This window comes from Magnolia sinica, chromosome 15 (assembly GCF_029962835.1).
Source record: "Magnolia sinica isolate HGM2019 chromosome 15, MsV1, whole genome shotgun sequence".
NCBI lineage: Eukaryota > Viridiplantae > Streptophyta > Magnoliopsida > Magnoliales > Magnoliaceae > Magnolia > Magnolia sinica.
In genome coordinates, this window is record NC_080587.1 from 24,535,873 (window position 1) to 24,560,626 (window position 24,754).

General features: G+C 41.9%; 1 protein-coding gene across 5 annotated transcripts in view; it reads left to right on the plus strand.

The window, feature by feature from the left end:
* Positions 1-17,171: 17,171 nt before the first annotated feature.
* The window catches only part of LOC131228173 (uncharacterized), a 92,485-nt gene continuing 84,902 nt past the window's right edge, over positions 17,172-24,754 (plus strand). For 2 of the 5 annotated variants that reach the window (XM_058224020.1, XM_058224021.1), the window contains exons 1-2: positions 17,183-17,544; positions 23,702-23,742. In XM_058224020.1, coding sequence (XP_058080003.1) covers positions 17,271-17,544; positions 23,702-23,742 — 315 coding nt within the window. In that variant the 5' untranslated portion in view covers positions 17,183-17,270. Of the gene's footprint in view, positions 17,545-23,701; positions 23,743-24,754 lie in introns of all 5 variants that reach the window. The other 3 variants (XM_058224023.1, XR_009162742.1, XM_058224022.1) reach the window with 3 other exon arrangements.

Genomic DNA, 24,754 nt, shown 5'->3' on the forward strand with positions numbered 1-24,754 from the left:
TTCAGCATAGATACATGAAATACGTTATGCACGCCCGCAAGTGGTGTGGGCAGAGCAAGACGGTATGCCACCACACCCACTCAATCAAGTATCTGAAATGGGCTAATGAATCTTAGCGTAAGTTTTTCCTTCTTGCCAAACCGAAAGACTCCCTTCATAGGAAAAACTCTGAGGAACACATGGTCTTCAACCTCAAACTCAAGCGGTCGCCGCCTCATATCGGCATAGCTCTTCTGTCTGCTCTGTGCTGCCTGAAGTCGACGTTTGATGATATCAATTTTCTCTGAGGTCGCCTGTACTAACTCTGGGCCAATCAGACTCTTCTCACCAACCTCTGGCCAGCAATGCGGTGCTCGACAGGGGCGCCCATATAAGGCCTCATAGGGAGCCATGCGAATACTCGCCTGAAAACTGTTGTTATAAGCAAACTCTGCATACGGGAGACAGTCATCCCAACTGTCCTTGAAATCAAGTACACAAGCTCACAACATATCTTCCAACACCTGATTCACCCGTTCCGTCTGCCCGTTAGTTTGTGGGTGGAACGCGGTACTGAACTTCAGTTTTACACCCATCACTTCCTGAATACGAGTCCAGAAGATAGATGTGAATCGCGTGTCTTGGTCCAACACAATCTCCAAGGGAACTCCATGCAAATGCACAATCTCCTTAATGTATAACCTGACCAACTCATCTACAAAGTTTGAGACATTAATAGGGAGGAAGTGGGCCAATTTTGTCAACCGGTCCATGATCACCCAAATAGAGTCATGTCCTTTTCTCGTCTTTGGTAGCCCTGAGATAAAATCCATAGGGATGAAATCTCACTTCCATTCAGCTATGAGCATGGGCTGAAGCAGTCCAAGAGGTCGACGGTGTTCAGCCTTGACTTGCTGGCATGTGAGACAACGGGACACATAATCTGCTATGTGGGCCTTCATATTGTCCCACCAGTATAATCTCTTCATATTTCGATACATTTTTGTGCTTCCAGGATGCATCACCAATTTTGAACTATGTGCAGCCTCGAGAACCTCCTGTTTCAAATCATGAAGATTTGGGACGCATAGGCGGCCATGGTAACGTAAGCCCCCATCCGTACCAACTCTCCACTCGGTGTTCTCATCGTCACTAGCCTGCTCTCGAAGTTCAGACAATCGTCCATCATCCTTCTGAGCCTCAATGATCCTATCATCAATAAGTGGTCGCACACGAATGTGCACGAAGCTTTCGAACGGCTTCTCCACAGTGAGTTTCTGCTCGAAGTCTTGCACGAACTCTACCATATCCCATTCTGCCACCATCAGCGGAGCCGCAAACTTTATGGTCTTCTTGCGGCTTAACGCGTTAGCCACAAGGTTAGCCTTACCTGGATGGTAGGAAATCTCGAACTTGAAGTCCTTCAAGGTTTCCATCCATCGCCACTGCCTCATATTCAGGTCTCGCTGAGTGAATATATATCTGAGGCTCTTGTGGTCGCAAAAGAGCTCGAACTCCTCTCCGTAGAGGTCATGTCTCCAGAGCTTTAGTGCAAAGAGGACAGCTGTCAACTCTAGGTCGTGTGTAGGGTAGTTCTCCCCGTGTTTCCTCAACTGTCTCGAGACGTAAGCAATCACCCTGTCCTTCTGCATAAGGACACAACCCAAACTAACACGAGACGCGTCGATGTATATAGTATACTTAATCCCTTGCTCTGGCAATACTAGCACAGGGGCGGACGTTAGCCTGTCCTTCAGCTCCTGAAAAGCTGCTTTTGCCTTCTCATTCCAGGTGAACTTCAGATCCTTCCATGTCAACTGAGATAGCGGTCTGGTAATCTTGGACAAGTCCCTAATAAATCAACGGTAGTACCCTGCCAAACCAAGAAAACTCCTCACCTCATTAACCGAACCGGGCTGCTCCCAGTCCTGAACCGCGGCTACCTTAGCGAGGTCAACTGCTATCCCTTCCTCGGACACCACATGTCCCAGGAACTTGACTTCCTCTTTCCAGAAGTCGCACTTCTTGTATTGTGCGAACAACTGGTTCTTCCTCAGAGTACCCAAGACTGCTCGCAGGTGTTCCTCGTGCTCTTCCCGACTCTTGGAGTATATTAAGATGTCATCTATAAATACGATGACGAATCAGAATAAAAACGGCCGAAACACCCTGTTCATCAAGTCCATGAACATGGTCGATGCGTTCGTGAGGCCAAACGACATAACAAGAAACTCATAGTGTCCAAAACTGGTCTTGAAGGTCGTCTTCTGCACGTCCTCATCCCTGAGGCACAACTGATAATACCCTGACTGTAGATCGATCTTCAAGAAGTATTGTGCCCCCTTCAACTGATCAAACAGATCATCTATCCTAAGTAAAGGATACTTGTTCTTCACCGTCACCTGGTTCAACCTGCGATAATCAATACATAATCGCAGTGAACCGTCTTTCTTCTTCAAGAACAACACAGTCGCTCCCCGAGGGGATCATATGAAACCTACCTCCAACAAGTCATCAATCTGCCTCCTCAGTTCCTCCATCTCGCATGGAGGCATGCGATATGTCGGTAGCGAAATGGTGTCGCACCGAGCACCAGGTTGATAGTAAAGTCGATCTCGTGCCTAGGAGGTAATCCAGGTATCTCCCTAAACATGTCCATGAACTCCTGTGCCACTGGCGTGTTCCCTAACATTGGGCCCAACTCATGCTCTAACAAGGCAGCGTAACAATCAACTCGACAGGGCAACTAACTTGAACTGGGAAAGTAAAGACTGTGCCCTCAGGTCCGTAGGCTGTCACGACCCTAGTCTCGTAATCAATCTCTGCCCTCATCTCGGTGAGCGAATCCATACCGAGGATAATGTCGTAGTGCCATAGCGAGGCGACGATCAGGTCGACACACACTGTCCCGCTACCCAAGTCTAGTGAACACGCCTCACACATCCTGGTAACATCCGACGAGGTCCCTGTATCGGTGAGGATCCTCACTCCCCTCGTAGGAGTAGTAACTAATCCCAGCCGCTTTACTACAGCGCATGATATGATCGAAACAGTGGACCCGGTGTCCACCAATAAAAAGACAGGCGTACCTTGAATCTGAGCTGTGACTTCAAAAGCAACAGGTGCTACGTCTAATGCCTCGGATGCCTCAGTTGTAAGTGAGTGCACCCGAGCTTGTTGTGAACGGTTCGGCTATAGCGCCATAGGCTGTTGAGGCGGCCTAAATCGAGGTGCCGACGGTCGAAAGGAGGAGTGTGTAGGTGTTATCTGTAGAGGTGGAGCGGAAATAGCCTGAGGCATCAGGCGGTTGATCCTTTAAGGCGGTGAGAACCCGCTATCCCTCATCCTGGTGAAACAATTCACCTCTATGTGGCTCGGCCTCTTGCAATAGCTACACCACAAATCTTCCCATCGCAGCTGAAACGGCGGAGCCGCAAGCCCAAGAGGTGAATCTGTACACGGCCTCTTGCCGAGGAATGGCCTGCTCGGCATGTCTGGTCGCGGCCTAGGAACCATAGGCACGCGAGTGCGGGATAACCTATCCTCATCCTGCTCCACTCATAAAGACATGTGTACTAGCTCAGCATAAGTGGGTATGCTAGCACAACACATCTTCGAGCGAATCTCCGGTCGTAGACCCTTAGAAAATCGCCGCATCCTTATCGGTTCATCGGCAAGTATCAGAGGAGCATACCTAGCCAGCTCCGTAAACCGGTTCTGATACTCTGCCACTGTCATCCCTCCCTATCGGAGGCGAAGGAACTCACTCTCCTTCTCGTGGCGATAAGTGAGGGGGTAGTACTTCTCGTGGAAGCGGGTCTCAAAGGCTGCCCACGTCCATATATATCATACCGCAACAGTGCAGAGAATACTGTCCCACCATAAGCTAGCCTCCTTCTTAAACATCAAGGTAACCAACTCCACCTGCTCTGCCTCATAGCAGTGCAACGGCTTAAGCATCTTAGAGATGCGATCAAGCCAATACTCGGCCTCCTCGGGTTGGTGAGTACCCGCGAAAGTAGGAGGCCGCAAGCGCTGGAATCGCTCAAAATGGCAGCTAGCACCCGTATTCCCAGCAAGGTGCACAGGTGATGCAGGTGGAGCCACACCCATACTCTGGGCAAAGACCCCCGCCATGATAGCCAGAAACTGCTGTTGTTGTTGTTATTACTGTATCTGCTGCTGCTGCATCAACAGCATCATCTGCTCTAACCTATCTAGAGGAGGGGTCGTTTGAGGCATGTGAAGCATCGAGGTGGACGCACATTCTGCTTAAGAATCGGTGGTGCAGCAGGTGTCGGCCCATTAGTGGGGCCAGTGGTTGACTGAGAATTCGACATGGTCTCATGAGTCGGGCCCAAGCTGGGGTCCATATGGATATCGCTTAGCGGAAGAGCCCTGTCAAATGATTCGCTCAGCGTGAGACGTGCCGTACTCCATGCGGCCTTAAGTGGCATTCCCTATATACAACATAGGGTGCAACCCAGGTCAGATTCAGCATACTCATAACTCAACTACACAGCATTCACATTATGGCTCAAAGAAACTTCATGCATTTCATTTAACAAAATTGTCACAATACATGAGATACAGTGTTACATGAATCATGACAGAAGATGCATGTGAGCTAATACAATCAAGGCTTCAAACACTAAAACATACTACCAAACTACCACACCACTAAGCCTATCGAGGCTACACATAGAAACAAGCAAACAAAGCAAAATAAAAGACGACTGCATGCACGACTAGTCGCCAGAATCTGGCGATGGTGGAGGTGCACCCTTGTCCTACACACAGCACAAGATAACCCTTAAAGCATGAGACACATTGCTAAATTTCTGCTTCATGAAGGCCTGACTCTCTTCAACCTTAGCTCAGGTCTGTGTGATCTCCTGTTTTAGGGCAACTTGGCCCTCTTCAAGTTGAGCCAAGTGGGCTTGTATAGCAGCCCGATCACCATCGCGGCCCTGCGTAGCAGGAGGAGAGCCCTCATCAATGTCTTGGGCCTCCTCTTCTTCCTCTGCCTGCTCTTTTTCTATTTCATCTCTACCTTCTTCATCACTCTCTTCCTCTTCACTTTCTATTTCATCCTCACTCTCGTCGAGTCGAGCTTGACGCTGTCTGGTCCAATCTCCATATTGTTGAGAGTGGTGTCGTTGATGAAATGGATCGGCAAAGGAACTTATACGCCAAGTCTGTAGGCAAACTTGCGTGTAAGCTTGCATATAAGTCGGCCGAATGGGAGTGAAATGGACGTCCTAAAAGAGCGTGCGGTTTGCACTATCTGTAGCAGCACATACGTAGGCACGCAGAGCTTGTCTCCCTACCCATCTTGGTACAGAAAGTCTACTATAAGGCATGTGCACTTGCTGCGATTACTCCACCTAGGATACACGTTGTACGTGAAGATGTGATGGAGCAGGCAGAAGTCGTCAATCATATTGGTCGCTAGGAGGCTATTGTTTAGATTTCAGTGGGCTAGTTGGCCACAAAGGAATTGCATGAGGCGATCTTTTTCACGTGCACTCCAAAGATTCTTCTCACTTGCATGGACCTCGCCAAGCTTCATTCCCATAACTTGGGCTATCAAGGCAGCATTGATTGTGAGATCTCACCTCCCTACAAGGAATTTGAACTGTAAAGGCTCCAGCGTTGGCTCCCGAATGTGCATGTAGAAGGCTTGGACGGTGTTCACATTCGCACGAGACTTGCCCTCAAATATGGGACCCACCCGGCCTCGACCAGGTGGTCCATCAATAGATATTCCCCAAAGAGATTCTTGTCCACATGTGCTTCAAAAAGAACCCTACGGCCCTGGAATCTTTCATGGGACAGATCTACTAGTAGAGCTCTCTCGAGGGGAGCTTAGGAATCGAGGTCCCACTTTGTCCTTATCTCTCGATCGAGGCTTGCACTAGCGGTGGCGCCTCTCGGTCTCCTTGAACGAATAGGGCGACTAGGCTCGGCCTCCTCCATATAAGTCCTCTTCTTTCCCATGAGAGAAAGAAGCGTGGAAATGGAGAAGATGGCCGCCACAAGCTCAAAAAGAGCCATGAAAGTGGAATAATATGGGGAAATAGGATGGGTTGTAGGACTTGAAGATATATGAGTCATAAATGGAAGGATCGTGCACTCAAATCGAAGAAAATGAGAGAAATAGAAGGTGGGTGTTGATGAACATGGTGGAGGGGTGTATGAAATGAAGGAAAAAGAGGAAATATGAGGATGGAGGGAAGATTTGAGAGAGGAGAAAGGGTTTTTGAAGAGAAAGGGAAGCTTGGAGGGGTAAAAATGAAGTGGGGGAGCAAATGGAACAAATAAGGGGGGTCCCATGTGATTTCGTGGGCCCCACAGCGTCCCACCTGTATCGGCCCACCCGGCCCATGCCAGCCCAACCGGCGAGACCTCGCCGATCCAGCGATGACATCGCCGGTCCCTGGAGGTCCCGACGATGGCTCGCCCCCTGGGCGATGCCATCTCCCCCGGGGTGCCAGAAACATGCGAGGTCCACTATGGGTCCCCCCAATTTGTATGATTTTAGCCCCAGAGTCCGTTCGAGTCATTTCGGATCCTATCTCATGTACATTCACATTTTTCGGGTCGTTTGAGGTTGGAATGGGTTAAATATTCATCTAAACCCGTCAATTGATGGTCTAGAAGTGATCCGGGATCGCCTCAAGTGATCACGGGTGTGTACGGGCTTGATCTCAGCAGTCGATTTAGGTAAATTTCACTAATTGGTGAAACTGGGAATCCTATGCCTGTTCTTACATTTTGTCGCTCCCTCCTAAGTCAAAGTACGTCAGTGTGCATTGTGTGACCATAACCCAGGTCCAGTTTAATCTAAATCATGCTCTGATACCAACTTCTAACGCCCTGAAAATCGGGGGTCGAGCAGGAGCCCAACTCCTGAGTCCCAAAACATCACTTATGCAACATATATGATGATGATTGAATGTTGTTTGTATTAGTGCATTAAACATGAGTGGGATTATACCAAATCAGTATATCATACTCCAGAGGCAGTTAGATAACGCAAGCGGAAGACTGAGAAATGTATATAAGCATATATGAAAAGTATAGACCATTGCCGGTCTCCAGAGTGTGAATACATTGTCAGGTCAAATAATTACATGTATTAGTTTAAAATATAAAAATATCAAAGATAGTCCAACTACAAATGATAAGCCCTATAGCCCCCGTCGATCAGGACGATCTAAGTAAACCCGCCTGATAACTGCATATAAGAGAACTCCTCCTCGTCATCGTAGAAGTCAGGCTCTGCCTCATACATCGCATCGCCATCTGCAACTAAGACAGAGTCTGGTTGGTGTTTAAAACATCATCCGAGAACGTGTGAGTGAGTGATCAACTCAGTGGAGCTATAAGGCAAAGGTTAACATGTTATCAATTCAATCAAGCAGAAATGATAAAGCAGTACAACAATCAAGCCCTAAATACTCTTGTTAATGCAAAGATGGTATGATATGATGCATGCCCTCGCCTGCACTCCCTCTACGAATTTCATCTCATGGTCGCGACATGCACCACTACAAACACATGCTACTTCCTCGCCAAAGCACCGTGCAATGCAATGTTATGATCGTGTTAACCAAGTTCTTACTTAGATTTATTCATACAGCAGAGTTGGGAAGCTAAGGTACCTCTCTTATGTCAATTCCCAAACAATGATCCATTCTAGGGTCGTCAGTCCTAGTAAATCTCATACGATGTTGCGGTTCTAGGTCACTACAAAGGGCTCGTCACCTAATCAGTGTAGGCCTAGTTTATATTCTAGTTGCTACGGAAAGACTGTCGCCTCAATGCAGTCTCAGAGTATGCTCGAGGTCACTACAAAAGGCTCATTACCTGATCAGTGTAGGCCAACAACTCGAATACAGTGTCCCATACCACTGTATTCAGCTCATGAGGCGTTGTTGCTCACTGGTCACTACAGGGAGGCTCGTCGCCCCAGCTTAGGCCGACAGCTCGACCACGGTGTCCCATACCACCATGTCCGGCTCATGAGTCTTAGCGGATCAAGGTACAAAAAAATGGATTTTCCACTGGTGAGTTTGGTACCTTAGATTCAAGCAGTAGCATCCATACATGGTGAATATACATCAGGTCAATCGGGTTACTTGAGAAGCTCGACTGGTATGAGCATACGTCGATCCGATCGACATGGAGCGTGTAAGCACTCCACGTGGCCTAACCACTGTCGATTAGCAGCATACGACTCGGATTCCTCAAACGTGTCTGGTGTGGCGAAACAACTTCGGCCGCCAAACCAGGACGTGTTACCGATTGCCTGGACTATTTCATAGTCTCAACCACACTTGATTCCAACAAGTAATCACATGAAGTAGTAAATGCAGTATTGAACAAATAATTCAGATCCTACAACCATTTAACATTTTATGAAATACAGCATAAACATAGATTCCCATATACGCATTCCATAAGTAAAACAGACAATATAGTGCAGTTTGCATGGAGAGATTTATACACACAATTAAGGTAGTTGAGAATCTTATCTCGACACCCGTATAAAGTACAATGCACCAAATACTTACTCATACCGACATTTTTACAAACACTTAGACTACACATATCAACATACATAGCATATGTTGATTATAACATATACTTAGACAGATCCTTCCAATAAGGAGTTGTCACATACACAACAATCATGTATTTGCATTCCATAGACACGGCAGGCACAAATCATAATCCCATATTCATTCAGTCATTTCAACAAACACTTAGCCTACACACTATAACGTACATGACGTATGTTGGCCATAACATGTATTAGGGCAAATCCTTTCGCCAAGGGGCTGTCGCACATACAACAACCCTATATCTATGACAGATAATCATGTCAAACATGAGTCCAAATTCTATACAAATTCAATCATTTCAACTAACACATGGAGTACACTACACTCAACATAGTTCATATATATGTGTAAAGCGCGGGAAACATTGTATCTAAGCATGTGATAGCATTCAAGTCAGTTATAAATCATCAACTGACATTGAAAGCCTTGAAAACCATAACCTAAACATTTATAGTCCGCACCTTTCGCTAGTAGACTTGTAACGAACTCAGTTTAAACACTAAGCCTTTGTCTACGGCACAACGCCAACTTATAGCATGAAATAGGTTAGATATTTCATCTAATACACCGTTTGGAAACCTAAAACAGATTAGGGTTAGGATTTCTTACCTAAGAACTGAACCAGAATTGCCGGTATAGTGACACGGTAGTGGTGTTTCGATATTTAGAGCGACAGGGAATGATCTTTATAGGAAAACCCTAACTTCCCTCACACTTTCTCTCTCTTTCCTTCTCTTTCTTTTCTCTTCTCTCAACTAGGTTAGAAAATTTGTATGGAGTGAGAGAGAGGGGGTTTTAAGCCTTTATATAGGCCCAGGACTGATGGAAATGGCCCCAGGGCCAAGATATACTTAGGTTATATCCAAAGGGCGTCTGTTTCAATCTAACGGAGCACTTCTGGTAGCCTCCCTTTAGCATGCGGTTAGACTTAAGCTTCTTGACATTGGATCTAGGTCAAGCTGAATTTTTGGTCCGATCGGATTTACAGATCGACCGTGGCGGACCAGTTTCAGTTTAACGGTCACCGGTACTCGATCAGGGCCACAAGTGCACCGACATGAGTTGAAAATTTTTCATGATCTGAGGGTATAATTGGGTCAGATTCTGACGGTCTGAATATTTAGATTTGGCCTGCAAGCGAACGACTCAATTCACTTAAATCTGGATTCGTTTTCTAAAGATATTCGCGTTTCTCATACACTTCGCTTCGGGCTCAAGTTGTGCGTTTATGAACACTGCTAGGACTTGGTTTCCGAGATGGTTGTCAAGCCCAGTAAAGTGGTCATATTCGTATAGTTTCACCGTCATCAGACTTTCGACGCACGGTCCAGGTCCGATACGGAGTTTCAAGGTGCTCCCGAGAGCAACTGGGTCTACAGATTGATTTTAGATTTTTCGGTAAAGTAGCGATAGTGATTCTGCACATTTTGGGTTTTGTAGATTATATTTAAAGTGATTAGTGCTAATTTTACAGGTACTCTAGTGTAACACTAGCTAGTTCTTGTCTAATTTCTAAAGGATTTAGTCCTGAGTGATTTCTGCCTGAGGTGATACTCGAGTCCTTGCACGGATTTTTTTAAGACGTTACACTTGAGGGGAGAAGTGTGATGGGTAAGCTTTTCTAACCCCCTTTCTTATGTATACATGTCATCGTCCTCTTACCTACACATGACAGAAAACCATAGTCTCATTGAGAGGTTCTCTTAAAAGTGTAAAGTGTGGAAGACCAAGATACATTCTCGAAGAAATCCCGGTAACATGAATGTCTTCCCAATCAAGTATGCCTTTAAGATTTTAATGTAGAATCTCTACTATTGATGTATAGATGATCCGATTATTTGGCAATATTCAGATTACATCTAGTTCCTGATGTGGTTTTTCTCCTTAGTTCAGGGGAGAGATAGTGCAGCGGGTTGAAAATTCGGAGTAGTTCACCGCGCTGCTTGACTGGTCGTGGGCAGCGCTTGACCAATTAAGTGAGGCTCGGCTTAAAGTCCAATGACCAATTGATGTAATTTCTCCGAGGTGCTCGACCAGTCGAAGGAGGTGCTCGACCAGTCAGGTGGGCCGCTTGACCGGTCGAGGACTCGGCTTGACCAGTCGAGCTTATGCAAATTTGAGTCAGGATCCTGTGCGGACTATGGAAATCCAAGGCCCTTTCATAAGGGGTGCGAGTGAGAGTTTCCTAAACTGTAAATAGGGGTGCCTAGGGCTTTTCTAGATAATGCAAGAGGTTCCTAAAAGGTTTAGGGCTATCAAAGGTGTGTGAGAGAAAGAGAAAGAGAGAGAGAAAGCTTGTGGAAGGGAGGTTACGCTTGTAGTGGTGATCTACTGTGCACTCGACATCTCAGCGCTTCTATGTCCTCGTGATCGATGAGATCTTTCCGTTTTTCTTTTATTCTCTTATTGTTTATCCATTCGTGCATGAGTGAAGAAGGTCGTAACGTTCTACTTCATAGTGGATTGTTGATCTGGACGAGGTCCTGTGGTTTTTTCCTCTTTGAGGGTTTTTCACGTAAAAATCTCTTGTGTGGTGTGGTTTTATGCTTTGATTTATTTCATTGCTTTATTATCACATAATTCTAGTTTGTTTTGGGAGGCTAGATCCTAAGGTTTTATGTAAGGCCCCTAACAGTTCCAATGCAATGAATATGTGAGATTCACACTATTCATTAGTTTCACATAGGAATCAATAGATATGGAAAAGGGGGGAGAGGGCAAATTTTTGGGTTGTGGGGCTCAATGTGATGAACATTGAAATTCACACCATCCATTAGTTTTGCACATGAATTAGTAGAGATAGAACACCCACCATTGAATGCTTTACAAGGCCACTAGTGTTTATTTGTCATTCAAACCCTTTATAAGGTGATTCCCACCTCGAAAAAGGGAAGACAAATATTTACCTCATTCAAGCTTCCATGGAACCCAAAAGGGTTTCACTCAATGCTGACTATTTCTCGTTGTTAGGCCTACTTGAATTTAGAACCTACCTGATTTCTAAGCTCATATACTAATATAAGCTGGCACAACCATTGGATGAGGTAAATATTGACACAAGGGGAATGATGCAAGCAACACGAGGAGACAAGAGGATCTTTTGTAAGTAAAATCTTTGTCATTTTCGGGCATTTTGTGGGGATGAAATGGAAATTGTTTATAAACAAATACAATTTTTCAATTCTCAAAATGCCCCTAACTTCATTTAAAATATTTTTCTCATGTAAAGCTAATTTAAATGTATTGAAAATTTTAAAATTATTTATTAATTTATAATAAATATTCTTTAATATTTTATATTTAGCAAGAGTTTTCTAATAATATCAGGAAAAACACATCAAAATTTGATAATCTATTGGTACACTCCCATGGCGAGAAATTAACAAGGATGAGCTTTGTCCTAAAGAATCAAAGAATTAAAGATGATATGAGTCCCACTAACAAGTTCAACCCAATGCCACTCCAAATGCACCATTGGGTCTTTGATTTTGCACAAGCACGACATTGAGTGATCCAAACCTTACGATCACTATACACCAAATATCTTCCACATGAATGAATCTTAAACCTTTTAATAAGTCGCCAACAGGACCAAGAAAATAAAACGATGGCTCCTATTCAACCAATAGAAGGTCTTAGTATTTGTAGATCTAGGATCACCATTGATGCATAGATATAGAATGTAAGGCCCATCATATCAATGATCTGAAACATTGATACGTGAACTCGTGAAAGCTGAAAATATGAATATAGTGTACAAACCATCCACCCAAGCATTGTAGAGGTAAAATGGTGTGTGAGAATATTCATTCATTGATAAATGTTAGAGTTTGAAATGTAAGTGATTATGCAACTTTGGGCTAGGGCTGGAAAAGATAATAATTTGCAAATTTGGAAATTTCTAATTTGAGTAGAATTTCAAAATATCATGAAATAGGATCATTTGTATATAAAAGGGTTCTTTCTTCCCCGTACAACATAAAAATCCCATTTCAAGAAATTTTTTTTTACTGACTAACCAATTAGACTAATCAAAATAGAGAGGATAGTTATCTAGAGGGGAGTAGATTGGGTGTGGCCCGACCTAGCTCAACATGGTGTGAACTTGACCATGGGGCCCACCATGATGTATGTATTGTATATACATGTCGTCCATCTATTTTTCCAGCTCATTTTAGGGCATGAGCCCAAAAATGAAGTAGATCCAAATCTCAGGTGGACCACAAGATAGGAAATAGTAGTATGAGTAAATGGCATATGGGCTCATATTGTAGGGATTTTATAATATCATTTCTGATTGCAGGGAACTGCTTATGAACTTGGCCAACTGAAAACGCTAAAAAGAATGTTGGGAGAGGTAAACCTGACTGCATATTTTGTGCACCATGAATTTTTGGCTTTAACCCACAATGTAGGGTGGCTGGTTATCCTCTTGAATACTGACCGTAGATGGAGAATGAAACTACATGTAATAAGCCTCTGTTGATTAGCTAATGTTCTTTTCTGAAGTCCCACATCACATCATGGGCATTATTTTAAAAAAGCTAATTGGGACCACCCAACAAGCTCGATTTATGGTAGATGAAGATGGTGTATAAAGAAAAGCAGCCGATGGACTGTGTGCAATCCTAGTAATTGCTTTTTCCCCGTTAAGAAATGAGACACCCTAAAATTTAATGCCAATTCAATTATTGGTTAAGCCACCATGTGAATTTGGAGGTTTTTAAGTGATTGTCCACTTTTCTATGGCATAGCCTACTTTGTTATGGAAAAATACATGCATACAATCATTGTGGGACAAGTCAAAATCACAAAAGAAATGGCCAAAACAATATAACAAAGACGAGAAGAAAAAAATAAGAGACAAAAAGTATAGAGATAATTTATTTAAAGTTAATACCTAATTTCTGAGCACACCCTTTTATTACTAACAGTCCTTTATATCTTTTAATATTTCAATTTTTTTTTTATTTTAAAGATTGTAAATTCATTTACAATCAATAGCTTATAAACTCATCTATATCTATTTCACTAGAAAAAATTCCATACCATGAGACAAATGCCTATGTTATTTTAGTAAAAATGGTATTGTACGTCAGACCCTCATGGATGGAGAGTAACCAAAATATTACATTGAAAAAATAATACGTAGGTATTATATGCCTTAAAAAGCTAATGATGATGACTATGATTATAATTATAAATGACCTCATGTGTTTAGTTCATACCATAGATGTCATAATTAATTTGTGAAAAACTCTTATCAAGATGACTTGGACAGAACAACTAACAATTAAGAAAGACTTGTTTTACGGATCTCGATCTCCTAAATTTTATAACAATCATAGTGGAATTGGGCAATTCATGAAAGGTTATGTATTCATCTAGTGATGAGTTAGGATGGTATGTCCTTTTTCACACAATGTATAAAACAGAAGATGCAGAGGTATAAGTCGTACAACAATTGCCTACAATCACCTATTTTATATAGCAGGTTGGAAGGTACTCCATCCAAAGCCAATGAAAAAGTGCCATGTGTACGAGTACAAGTGTGGCACTTAAAAAGACACAATCCTCTTCTCATAAAGAGAGTCTTTATCTTTTCACTTGTGCCACAACAATGTAAATTTGCTTCCCGTAATTACTGAAGTTCACATGGTGTGGGCTGACTGAGTTTGCACGACTGTGATTTTGCTATCTTCTCTTTATCACTGTGAGTTGGTTTTCATGAAAGATACACACCACAGTGGCTTCATGCACAAGCCTACGGTCAGCATCTCATTTAGATGGTCCTACAGTGTGGTCCACCTAAGTTGTGAATCTGAATGATCTTTTACCCCATGTTCTAAAATTGAGGATTTAATCCAATGGACGGAGTGGATTTTAAATTTACAACATGGCAGCTCCGTAGATGTTTTACATTCGGCATAAAGTAGATGTTGCATGAATTCAAAGGTAAGATGATTTATTTTTATTATTTTTAAAAAACTTTTTACGGTAAATTTTATGCATGATACATTGTGATGGGTGCACCAACATTCTAGTCATTGAAAATGGAAAGCAAGAAATTCTCATGGCATATTGAAAAAAATAAAAATAAAATCATTCATGGATTCTTGCCAAGTGGACGTATGACAAACCCATCCGTACACGTTGAAGGGGTCGCGTATAAATTGGTAGCAACCGACCTATCATGGATAGCTTATTTTGTAATATAACGTCAGATAGACAATCATTTCGGCCACATTATTCAAAATTTCCCCACTTACTGACGGTGCTCGTTGGACCCAAATTGATGTTGTTTTATCCACGCCGTCCATCCATTTTGGATCATTATTTTAGGGTATAATCCAAAAAAATGAGGTAGATCCAAATCCCAGGTGGGCCACATGACATTAAAATGGTGGTGATTGAATGCCTACCATTAAAAACTTCCTATTGCCCACTGTAATGTTTATTTGCCATCCAACCTGTTGATTGGGTTATAAAGACCCAGATAAAACACAAATATCAGCTCAATCTAAAACGTTCGTGGCCCGCAAGAGGTTTTTAATGGTGGGCGTTCAATCACCACTGCTTCCGGTAGTGTGGTCAACCAAAGATCATGAGATGCCTTATTTTTTAACCTGTAATATAAAAATAGCGTTAAAAATTGATAGACGGCATGGATCAAATGCATACATCATGGTGGGACACAGCCATACGCGTCCGACAACGAGCCCCACAAGCTTGGGTGTTTTACGCCCCTGTAAGGACGCGGATTGCTTACCGTCCTCTGTGGGTCCGCATGATCTATATATATATATATATGTTTTATTCACGCCGTCCATCTATTTTTGCAGATCATTATAGAGCATGAAACTAAAAATGAGAGAGATCCAAATATTGAGTGGACCACGCCACAAGAAAACAATGTAAAATGAATGCATTAAAACATTCCTAGGGCTCACTGTAATGTTTATTTATCATCCATGCTGTTTATTAGGTCACGCACACATGGATTAAGAAAAAACACATATATCAGCTTAATCCAAAACTATTGTGGCCCTAAGAAGTTTTTAAGAAGTTTTTAACGGTGAATGTTCAATCACCGTTCTTTCCAGTGGTGTAGTACACATGAGACATTGATCTGCCTCTTTTTTCGGCTCATGCAGTAAAATGGTCTGGAAAAAATGGATGAATGGCGTGGATAGAACACATTAATCATTGTGGGGCCCACATAGCACTATCAGTAGCCACCTCGCTACTGACAATCTCAGTAGGCAATCGGCGTCGGAAACGGATTGGCTACTCCCCCTGCCACCCGCCGGTGGCTGATGGTCGGTGCTATGTGGGCCCCACCATGATGTATGTATTTCATCTATTCCGTTCGTCCATTTTTACATGTCATTTTAGGGATTGATGCCAAAAATAAGAGGGATATAAATCTCATGTGCACCACACCACAGGAACACAATAGTAATTAGATATCCACCGTTAAAATCCTCCCAAGGCTTAATGTACTTTTTATTTGACATCCAATCTGTTGATTAGGTCATACAGGCCCAGATGAAGGGAAAAAACAAAAATCATCTTGATCAAAAAACTTTTATGGCCCAAAAAAGTTTTTTAATGGCCGACGCTCATTCAACACTGTTTCCTGTAATGTGGTCCACTTGAGATGAGGATATACCTAAATTTTAGTCTCATACAATAGAATGATCTGAAAAAATAGATGGACGGCATGGATGAAACACATACGTCATTGTAGGGCCCACAGAGCACCGATCATCAGGGGAAGTAGCAAAACTTCTGTGGCCCACAAATATTTCAGCCCTGGACGTTTAATTATCACGTTTTTGGCTTACTTGAGCTTTGAATGCGGTTCATTTTTGGTAACATATCCTAAAATAAACTCACAAAATATGCTGAAACATCACAGTGGCCCCCACCTAATTTCCCAAGGCAGGAACGTCCTGGGAAAGGCTTTCGCAGGAAATCCTCACCCCCCGCAAAACAGGTTAAACGGGTGGGGGGTAAGGACTCGGATTCGGTAGTGACCGCTCTAATACTGGTCGGTGCTGTGGGCCCAAAGATGTTTATTGTGCTTTATCCATTCCGTCCATCCATTTTTTAATCTCATTTTAGGTTATGATTAAAAAAAATGATTTAAATCCAAATTTCAAGTGGGCTACACCTATGGAAACAGTGGTAATTGAACGCCCACCATTAAAAAATTCTCAGGGAACACAAATTTTTATTTTGGATCAATATAATATTTGTGATTTATTTCATACAGGTCTTTGTGACCTAATCAACAGGTTAGATGGTAAATAAACAATACAGTGGGCTGTAGGAAGTTTTTAATGGTGGGCGTTCATTCACTAATGTTTCCCGTAGTATGCTCCAAATGAACTAAGATATGTCTCATTTTTGGAATAATTCTCTGGAATGAACTGGGAAAGTGGATGGACAGCATGGATAAAACACATATATCATAGTGGGGCCCACAGCACCGACCGGTATCGAGACCTCAGCACCGAGGAGTCACTACCGACTACCGAATCCGAGTCCGTGGGGTAGTGTTGCAGAGGACTCTGTCTCACATTACCTCTGCTCAAGCGATTAGCTAGCTAGCTAGCTAGCTACCTTCTCTGTCACTCGTTCGAATCCTGGAAAAGCATGATTTCTGAAAGGATGGCGTTTTCTTCTCCATTTTCCTCTCTCCAACTCCTTCCACTCTCAATCCGTTGCAGGAACCCTCTCTCGATTTCTGAAAGGAAACTCAGCGATTCTCTCCGATTCCATACTCCTTCCAAAAATCTCACCCATTCTCTCCGATTCCGTACTCCTCCTTCCAAAACACTCAAATGCTTCTGTGCTCAGAGACAATCTACCCAACAATTCGAGAGGCTCTTCTCCAACCTCAATCAGGCTACTCTTAAGAGAGAACCAGGTCAGTATTTCTACACTATTGACATATCCAGGCCGTTCATCGGGTCTATCCTACGGTGCATACGCCTTGTCCGGAAATTGGGTCTGGAATCCGTTCATTGGGTGGGCCACATTTTTGTGTTGAAAGTCAGACCGTTGTATTCTCAAAGGTGTTTGAGAACTAACCACTTGATTAGCACTGAATAACCCAAGCTTTGTTATGCCTATCCTAGTTTGCATGACCACACCAGCTGAAACTGTCTCTCAATTTAGAGTACTCAGCTAATACACACACTCATCTAACTTATCTAGTTTATATGGAAACTTAGATTCCACGAACATCGGTTTAAGAAACTCTTTTAAAGTAACAATATACTAAATATACTTTTCAAAAGAATATTATTTGTAGATTCTTATCAAAATTCGATTAGTCCATACGGACTAGTCTTCAAGTGCGTATTAATAGTTCTAGAAACTTGGAATTGATTAAGCTGCTTTTCTAGTGTAACCAAGTCAGGCCAAAGGAGAGACCTTTGTTATCATACACTAAGGGGCTGTTTGGTTGAGGAATTTGGTGCACGGATCCATGAAATCCATGGATATCAAATCTCTCTCTCTCTCTCTCTCCCTGTGTGTGTGTGTGTGTGTGTGTGTGTGTGTGTGTGTGTGTGTGTGTAAGGGACTTGCTGAATAGATTTTCCAAATTGCCTCCATAAATCTACGAGTTTTGTGTTAAATCCAAGTTACCCAAATCAAACTCTTATAAAAGTAAAAACAAGTTATTTCACTGCAATAAATTCTCCACTATTGTAGATAAATGCTTCCTAAATTTATCAGTTTTTGTCCCAAGTGTACTTTAGAATTTGCCCTACCAAAATTCAATGAAAATCCATGAATTGACAGGTTTATGGATTTATCAAATTTACATTCTCATTTCCTTAGTCCCAAACAAGCCCTAAAGTAATGACACTCAATTGCATCCTCCTATACACAAGAAGAGGGTAGGTACATGCACAAAATGTCACGGAAAGGGCTGGCTACTCGCACAGTATAATGATTAGATCAAATGAAACATTTTATAAGTAATAGGTCCATGACACGTGGCTACAATCCATGTTGTAAAGTCGACAATACTAGACATATGTCAGGTATATAATGCATAAGTCATTACACATGAAGTATGACTCATCTCATATCCTCACGACTTGACTTTTAATCAGGCTATAACGTTAATCGCATGGAAGAGCAATGAAGTGATTATGTTATTTTGACTTTGATTAGTCTCATCTTCAGTTTTGTATGACCAAAGGTGGATATGGAGTCTCATTACTTGTATCCTCATTCCTTATTCTTCACAATAAAGGGTGGTTCACACTTCAATGTATGGACATCACCGTAAATGTACCTCTCTTGCATATTTAGGGTTGGTCTACATATGCAAGTGGGTAATTAGCCTGCCAACAAAAAGAGATCTCTCAAGATCTCAAGGTAAATATTGATTATCTAGACACCTAGTTAAGAATAGTGAGCAATACAAGATAAAGGGAATGATCATTTATAAATGAGAGATAAGAGGTATATCATAAAAGGTATAGATATACAATTATGCAATTCAAGTTGTTCTCAATCCCATATGCTTGACATGAACTTGGAATAAGTCTCATAGCCATAGGTTTCGTCATGGGCTTTGCAAACATCTCTTTGGTGGGAATGTAGTTGAGGAGAGTCTTTTTATCTATCACTTCAAGAACGTAATAATACTTGATCTCAATGTGGTTAGATTTCTGGTAGTGTTTGGAGTCCTTGGCCAAGTCAATAACAAAGGTGTTCTCACTTCTCTATCATCGGGGACTGGGGCTCATGAATGGCTTGTACAATCCCCAAACTTTATAAGAATCTTTGAACCCATACATGCTCCTGAATAATAGCACAATATAAAATGTATTCAACTTCCATGGATGAAAGTGAGGTGGATGCTTGTTTCTTGATCATTAAATATTATCTTCTTTGAGTAAGAATGCATAGTCTGAAGTTGACTTTCCCTCATTGGGGTTATTACCCCAGGTTGTAAAAAAAATTCTTTAAGTTCGAGATTCGTGCCTCCATGACACATCATTAAGTCTTTGGTTTATCTGAGATAGTAGAATATTCTTGGATGGCTTGCCAATGAGACTGTATCGGGTTACTTTGGTAACAACTAATTACATTAATTACATAACTAAGATTTGGTCTAGTGCAAAGCATGATGTACGTTATGTTACCTACTGCAGATACTTAAGGTATTGGGGACATGGCTGATTTCTCAGTATTAGTTTAGAGACACGACTTCCTATCTAGCTTGGTAGCACCCTCCACAGTAGTTTCAACTGGTTTCAAGTTTTTCATCCCAAAAAACCAAACTCTGCCTTACGTAGGTAGTTTGAGTCAAGCCCAAGAACCTCTTATGGTAGTTTTTAATGATCTTCACCTCAAGAATAAAGGTGGCCTTACTAGGATCTTTCATCTCAAAGTTTGAGAAAAACCAATCTTTGGTCTCATCAACAATCGCATATCATCACTAGCTAGTAGGATATCGTTTACACAAAGAGATTATTAGAAAAGATCTTCTAAACAACTTCTTCTTAACTAATTGTGAACCAAAGGTGGTGATGGCTAAGTGGAATCTCATATACAACTGCCTTGAATATTGTTTCAGCACATAAATTTCAATAGCTTGTAGACTTTCTTTGGGTTATTTTTATTCTCATCCCGTTGGCTATTGCAGTTATATTTCTTTATCTAGATTAACATTTAAAAATGTAGTCTTTACATTCATTTGATACGACTTTAGGTCTAAATTTGCAATGATGGATGAAATCATGTGGATCTAGGATAATCTATCAATGGGTGAAAAAGTTCATTATAATCAACTCCTTCAATATGTGTGAAACCTTTAACAACTAATCGTGTTTTATACTTGTCCACTATATCACATGCCTTTCTTTTGATTTTGAGTACCCATTTATTCTCTATTGCTTTGTGATTGGGTAGTAGATTTAGAACTTCCTATCGTAATTTTTCTTTATGGAGGTGATCTGCTCATCCATGACAACTGACCAATCAGCCGAATTGGGAGACAATAATGCATCTTAATAAGGATTGGGTTCATCGTCATTAATCGCAATGCAAGAGTACACTTCACCCTCAATTTGGAAGTATCTTTGGGGAATTAGTCTTCTTTCACTTCGACATAATTCAAGAACCTACTGAGGTGTACTCCCACTGTCCCGATGAACTATGGGAGTAGCATCCACATTATGAGAAGTGGAACTCTTACTCTCTTGAGATACATTAGTGATTTCATAAATTTCTATCTCAACTTTCTATTTCTTTTGACTGAGATATCTATCTTAGACAAAAGTTCACGTCCAGATATTCTATCTCAATCCTTGATGGTCCTTATGAATTAAAACATATCTCTTTGAGTGTATATGGTACCTGATAAATATATACTCAATGGTTTTACTATCAAGTTTACCTCTATGAAGAGCAGATAACAAATATATTTTAGAAATTTCCAAGGGCATAGGTGGATAAAGAAGGAATCCTCCCAGTTTACGTCTCATATGGGGTATTGGAAATGGATTTAGATGAGATGTTAAGAACATTGACTGTTGTGAGTAGCACCTTTCCATCCCTTTTTTATTCTATTTATTTTATTTTATTTTATTTTTTTATTAATTGGTTGCCATGTATTTGCCTTCATTGATGTACAAACCAAGAAGATGGGTGGGTTCTAATTAGAGAATGGCATTATATGATGATGACAATCAATTCATGAGTAATAGGCATTAATTAAATAATAAGATTTGAGGTAGGGTGGGATACTTACCTTGATGTCGATCCACGCAAATTGGAGATGTTGTAGCTGCTCTAATACCACTTTGAAATGTTCGAATGGGTGGGTCCACTGGATTTGACAACATCTATATGATCTTAGGGACTTTCACACAAAACCGAAGATGGACGGCCCACGATCAATGATCCGCCTAACAACTACGAGATAAAAAATGAGCTAATCACCCCTCTGGTCCTACGGTTAGGATGGCCACCGGATGTTATCCACGATTTAGCTCGTTAGAGGTAGCCTAATGGACTATGGATATTCTCTCGTTATTCCTCTCTCGATTTTCTCTCTGGGAAAGGGAATGCCTCCTGTTTTATGAAAAGGAGGAACCAAGAGGATTAGAAGGAGGTCAAATTTGATGAGATTTATTCCTGACACTTCCAAACTCTCTGCCTTATCACAATCCTCTCTCTTGTTTGAATTTGAATTTTGAGAGAAGGGGATTGAGAAAAAGGATATCCTATCGGAAATGTTCCGAGGGATAACTGTGTGGGACCCTACCATTATTGCTTGTCCATAAGTAGGTCCCACAGGCTCATGGCAAACAATTACTGGATCGTCTTGATGATCTAGCTCGGCCTGATGAGTGTCCTGGATATTGCACTCGTTGAGAAGATAAGTGCTAAGGTGGTTCGCGGCATTCACAACACACATGTGAGAGATCAATGTGGTTTGCAGCTTGGCCCATGTTAAACATTTATTGGCCTGAAAATTGGGTCTGGTATCTGTTCGTTGGGTAAGCCATAGGCGTTGTTGAAAGCGGACGGTTGGAGAAAAGATGACCGCTTGGCCTACATTCAAGGCACATGAGTAGTGGCCCACCTTCAGACTGGACCAGCTTGGTTATAAGGCTCGGTTGTCGTGTTCAGGGTGGGCCCCACTTGATAAGTTCCCAGAATTGCATTTGTTTTAATGATAAGTGCTAAGGTGGTTCCTAGCATTCACAGCACATGTGATAGATCCAATGCATTCATCAGCATGGGCCATGTTGAACGTCTTGGTCCGAAAATCAGGTATGGCTTCCATTAATTGGGTGGGCCACAGGTGTGTTGAAAAATGAATAGTTGGAGAAAAGATGACCATTTGGTCTACATTCAAGGTACATGAATCGCCCACCTAATGACTGGACCAACCTGGTTATCATGCTGGGTCATATTCACAGTGGGGCCTACCACCCACCTGATGAAGTGTCCCAGATTCCTGGATATTGCACTGTTAGTGGCATTCACAGGTGTGAGGGATTCATTACATTTGTCAGGCCTGTCCCATGTTGAATATGTCTTGGCCTGAAAATCGGGTTTGGTTGCATTCATCAGGTTGGCCATAGGTGTGTGTCCAAAATGAACGGTTAGAGAAAAGATGACTGTTTGGTCTTTATTCAAGGCACGTGACTGGCCCACCTGATGACTAGACTGGCGTGATTATCACGGCGGGTCATGTTCACGATGGGCCCCACCTGATAAGTATCCTGGATATTGCACATGTTGGAAAGATGAGCACTAAGGTGGTTCATGACATTCACAGCACATGTGTGAGAGATCCAATGCATTCATCAGGCCTGTACCATGTTGAATGTCTTTTGGCCTAAAAATCAGGTTTGGTTTGGCATTCATCGGGTGGGCTGCATGTGTATCCAAAATGCGTGGCTAGATAAAAGATGACCATTCATTCTGTATTCAAGGCACATGAGTGGCCCACCTGATGAATGGATCATCTTGATTATTAGGCTGGGTCATGTGCACGGTGGGTCCCACTTGATCCTGTCCTGGATATTGCACTCATTGGAAAGATAAGCACCAAGGTGATTTGTGACATTCACAGTGCTTATGTGAGAGACCCAATACGTTCATCGGGCCTCTCCCATGTTGACCATGTCTTGGCCTGAAAATTGTGCCTGGTTTGCATCCATCGGGTGGGTCCAAGGTGTGTGTCCAATGAATGGTTAGAGAAAAGATGGCTGGCTGGTCCATATTCAGGGTACATGAGTTACCCATCTGATTAGCGGACCAGATTCATTTTCATGGTGGACACCACCTGATGAGTGTCCCAGATATTGCATTTGTGCCACATTGATGGTTGTGCTATGAATCACCTCTCCAATGTCTATTTGCAGGAGTCGCCTTAGCCTTTTTACATGGAGAATGAAACTTTGTTATGGGCCTTATGGCCATCTTACTCCACCAAGAGTGGGAATGTCAATTTTAGAGAGGAGCATTCTGCTGTCCTCTCCTTTTCTTTTCTTTTCTCTTCTTTTTGTAGGTGCTTATATTTGTTTTGGCTGTTTGGTTGTTAGGAAGCCTTAGCAGTGCAATTTTTCTGGTTGCCGGCACCACGGTATGTGTTTCTCATAGACAATCCTACTTTTGTATGTACGTATGTAATTGATACATGTACACATGCATGAATTGTACACACAATTTGTTCCTTCCTGAATATGTACAGTTGCTTTTGGATTTGTGCAGCCTTTTAGATGCTTTCCACTTTATCACGCAAACGCCTCTATGAGATTATTCATGCTTTTCTTTCCTGCATAAGTGGATCTGTTAATTAGTTTGATTGCACATGACATATTATGTATGCAGTTGTTTTTTATTAGAAGAGAATCTAGTTTCCTCTGTTTTATTTTTCTTGCAATCCTAGCAGTTGAGATTTTCTTATCACATTAGCGTGTGCAAATTTTGATGGTAGTTTTGTAATTAGTTAATTATTTGAAAGTAGTTTCCTTGTTGCAGGGAGCTTGCTAATTTTGCTAGTTTAGGGTTTTAGATATCTATCTATTTTTGCTTTGGGTTTGATGTACAGCAGTTTTTGAGGAATAGAATTTTTTATTTATTTTAAAAACTCCATCAGTTGAGATTTTTTCTCCTGCATGGCAGCATCACACACATGGACAGACACATAAATGCATGTATGGAGAAATGCAAACACTCAAAATATATACATATACTTGCATACTTAGCCAAACGAAACATATGGATGCGCATTTATGACACATTCATACATGTCTGCACGCATGTCCACAAGACAAGCATGTATGGAGTGCGTTCTAACATTCATGTCCACAAATGCTTGGCACGCTTGCATGATTCACAAAAGTCTGTCTGCTGAAATACACACATTCATTGATGTCAGCACATTTTAAGGCAGAAGTTCCAAGCATCCTCTTAATGCCTCACTCTTTTGCCCTAATTAAAAGGCGTGAAAGTTAGCTTTCAACTTCTTTTGCCCTAATTAAAAGGCATGAAAAGTTAGCCTTCAACTTCAAAGATTTTTCTTGGTATATCTTTATCAGTTTATCTTGAAGTAGAAATAGTTAACATATACATATTTTTTTGTTTGGATCTTT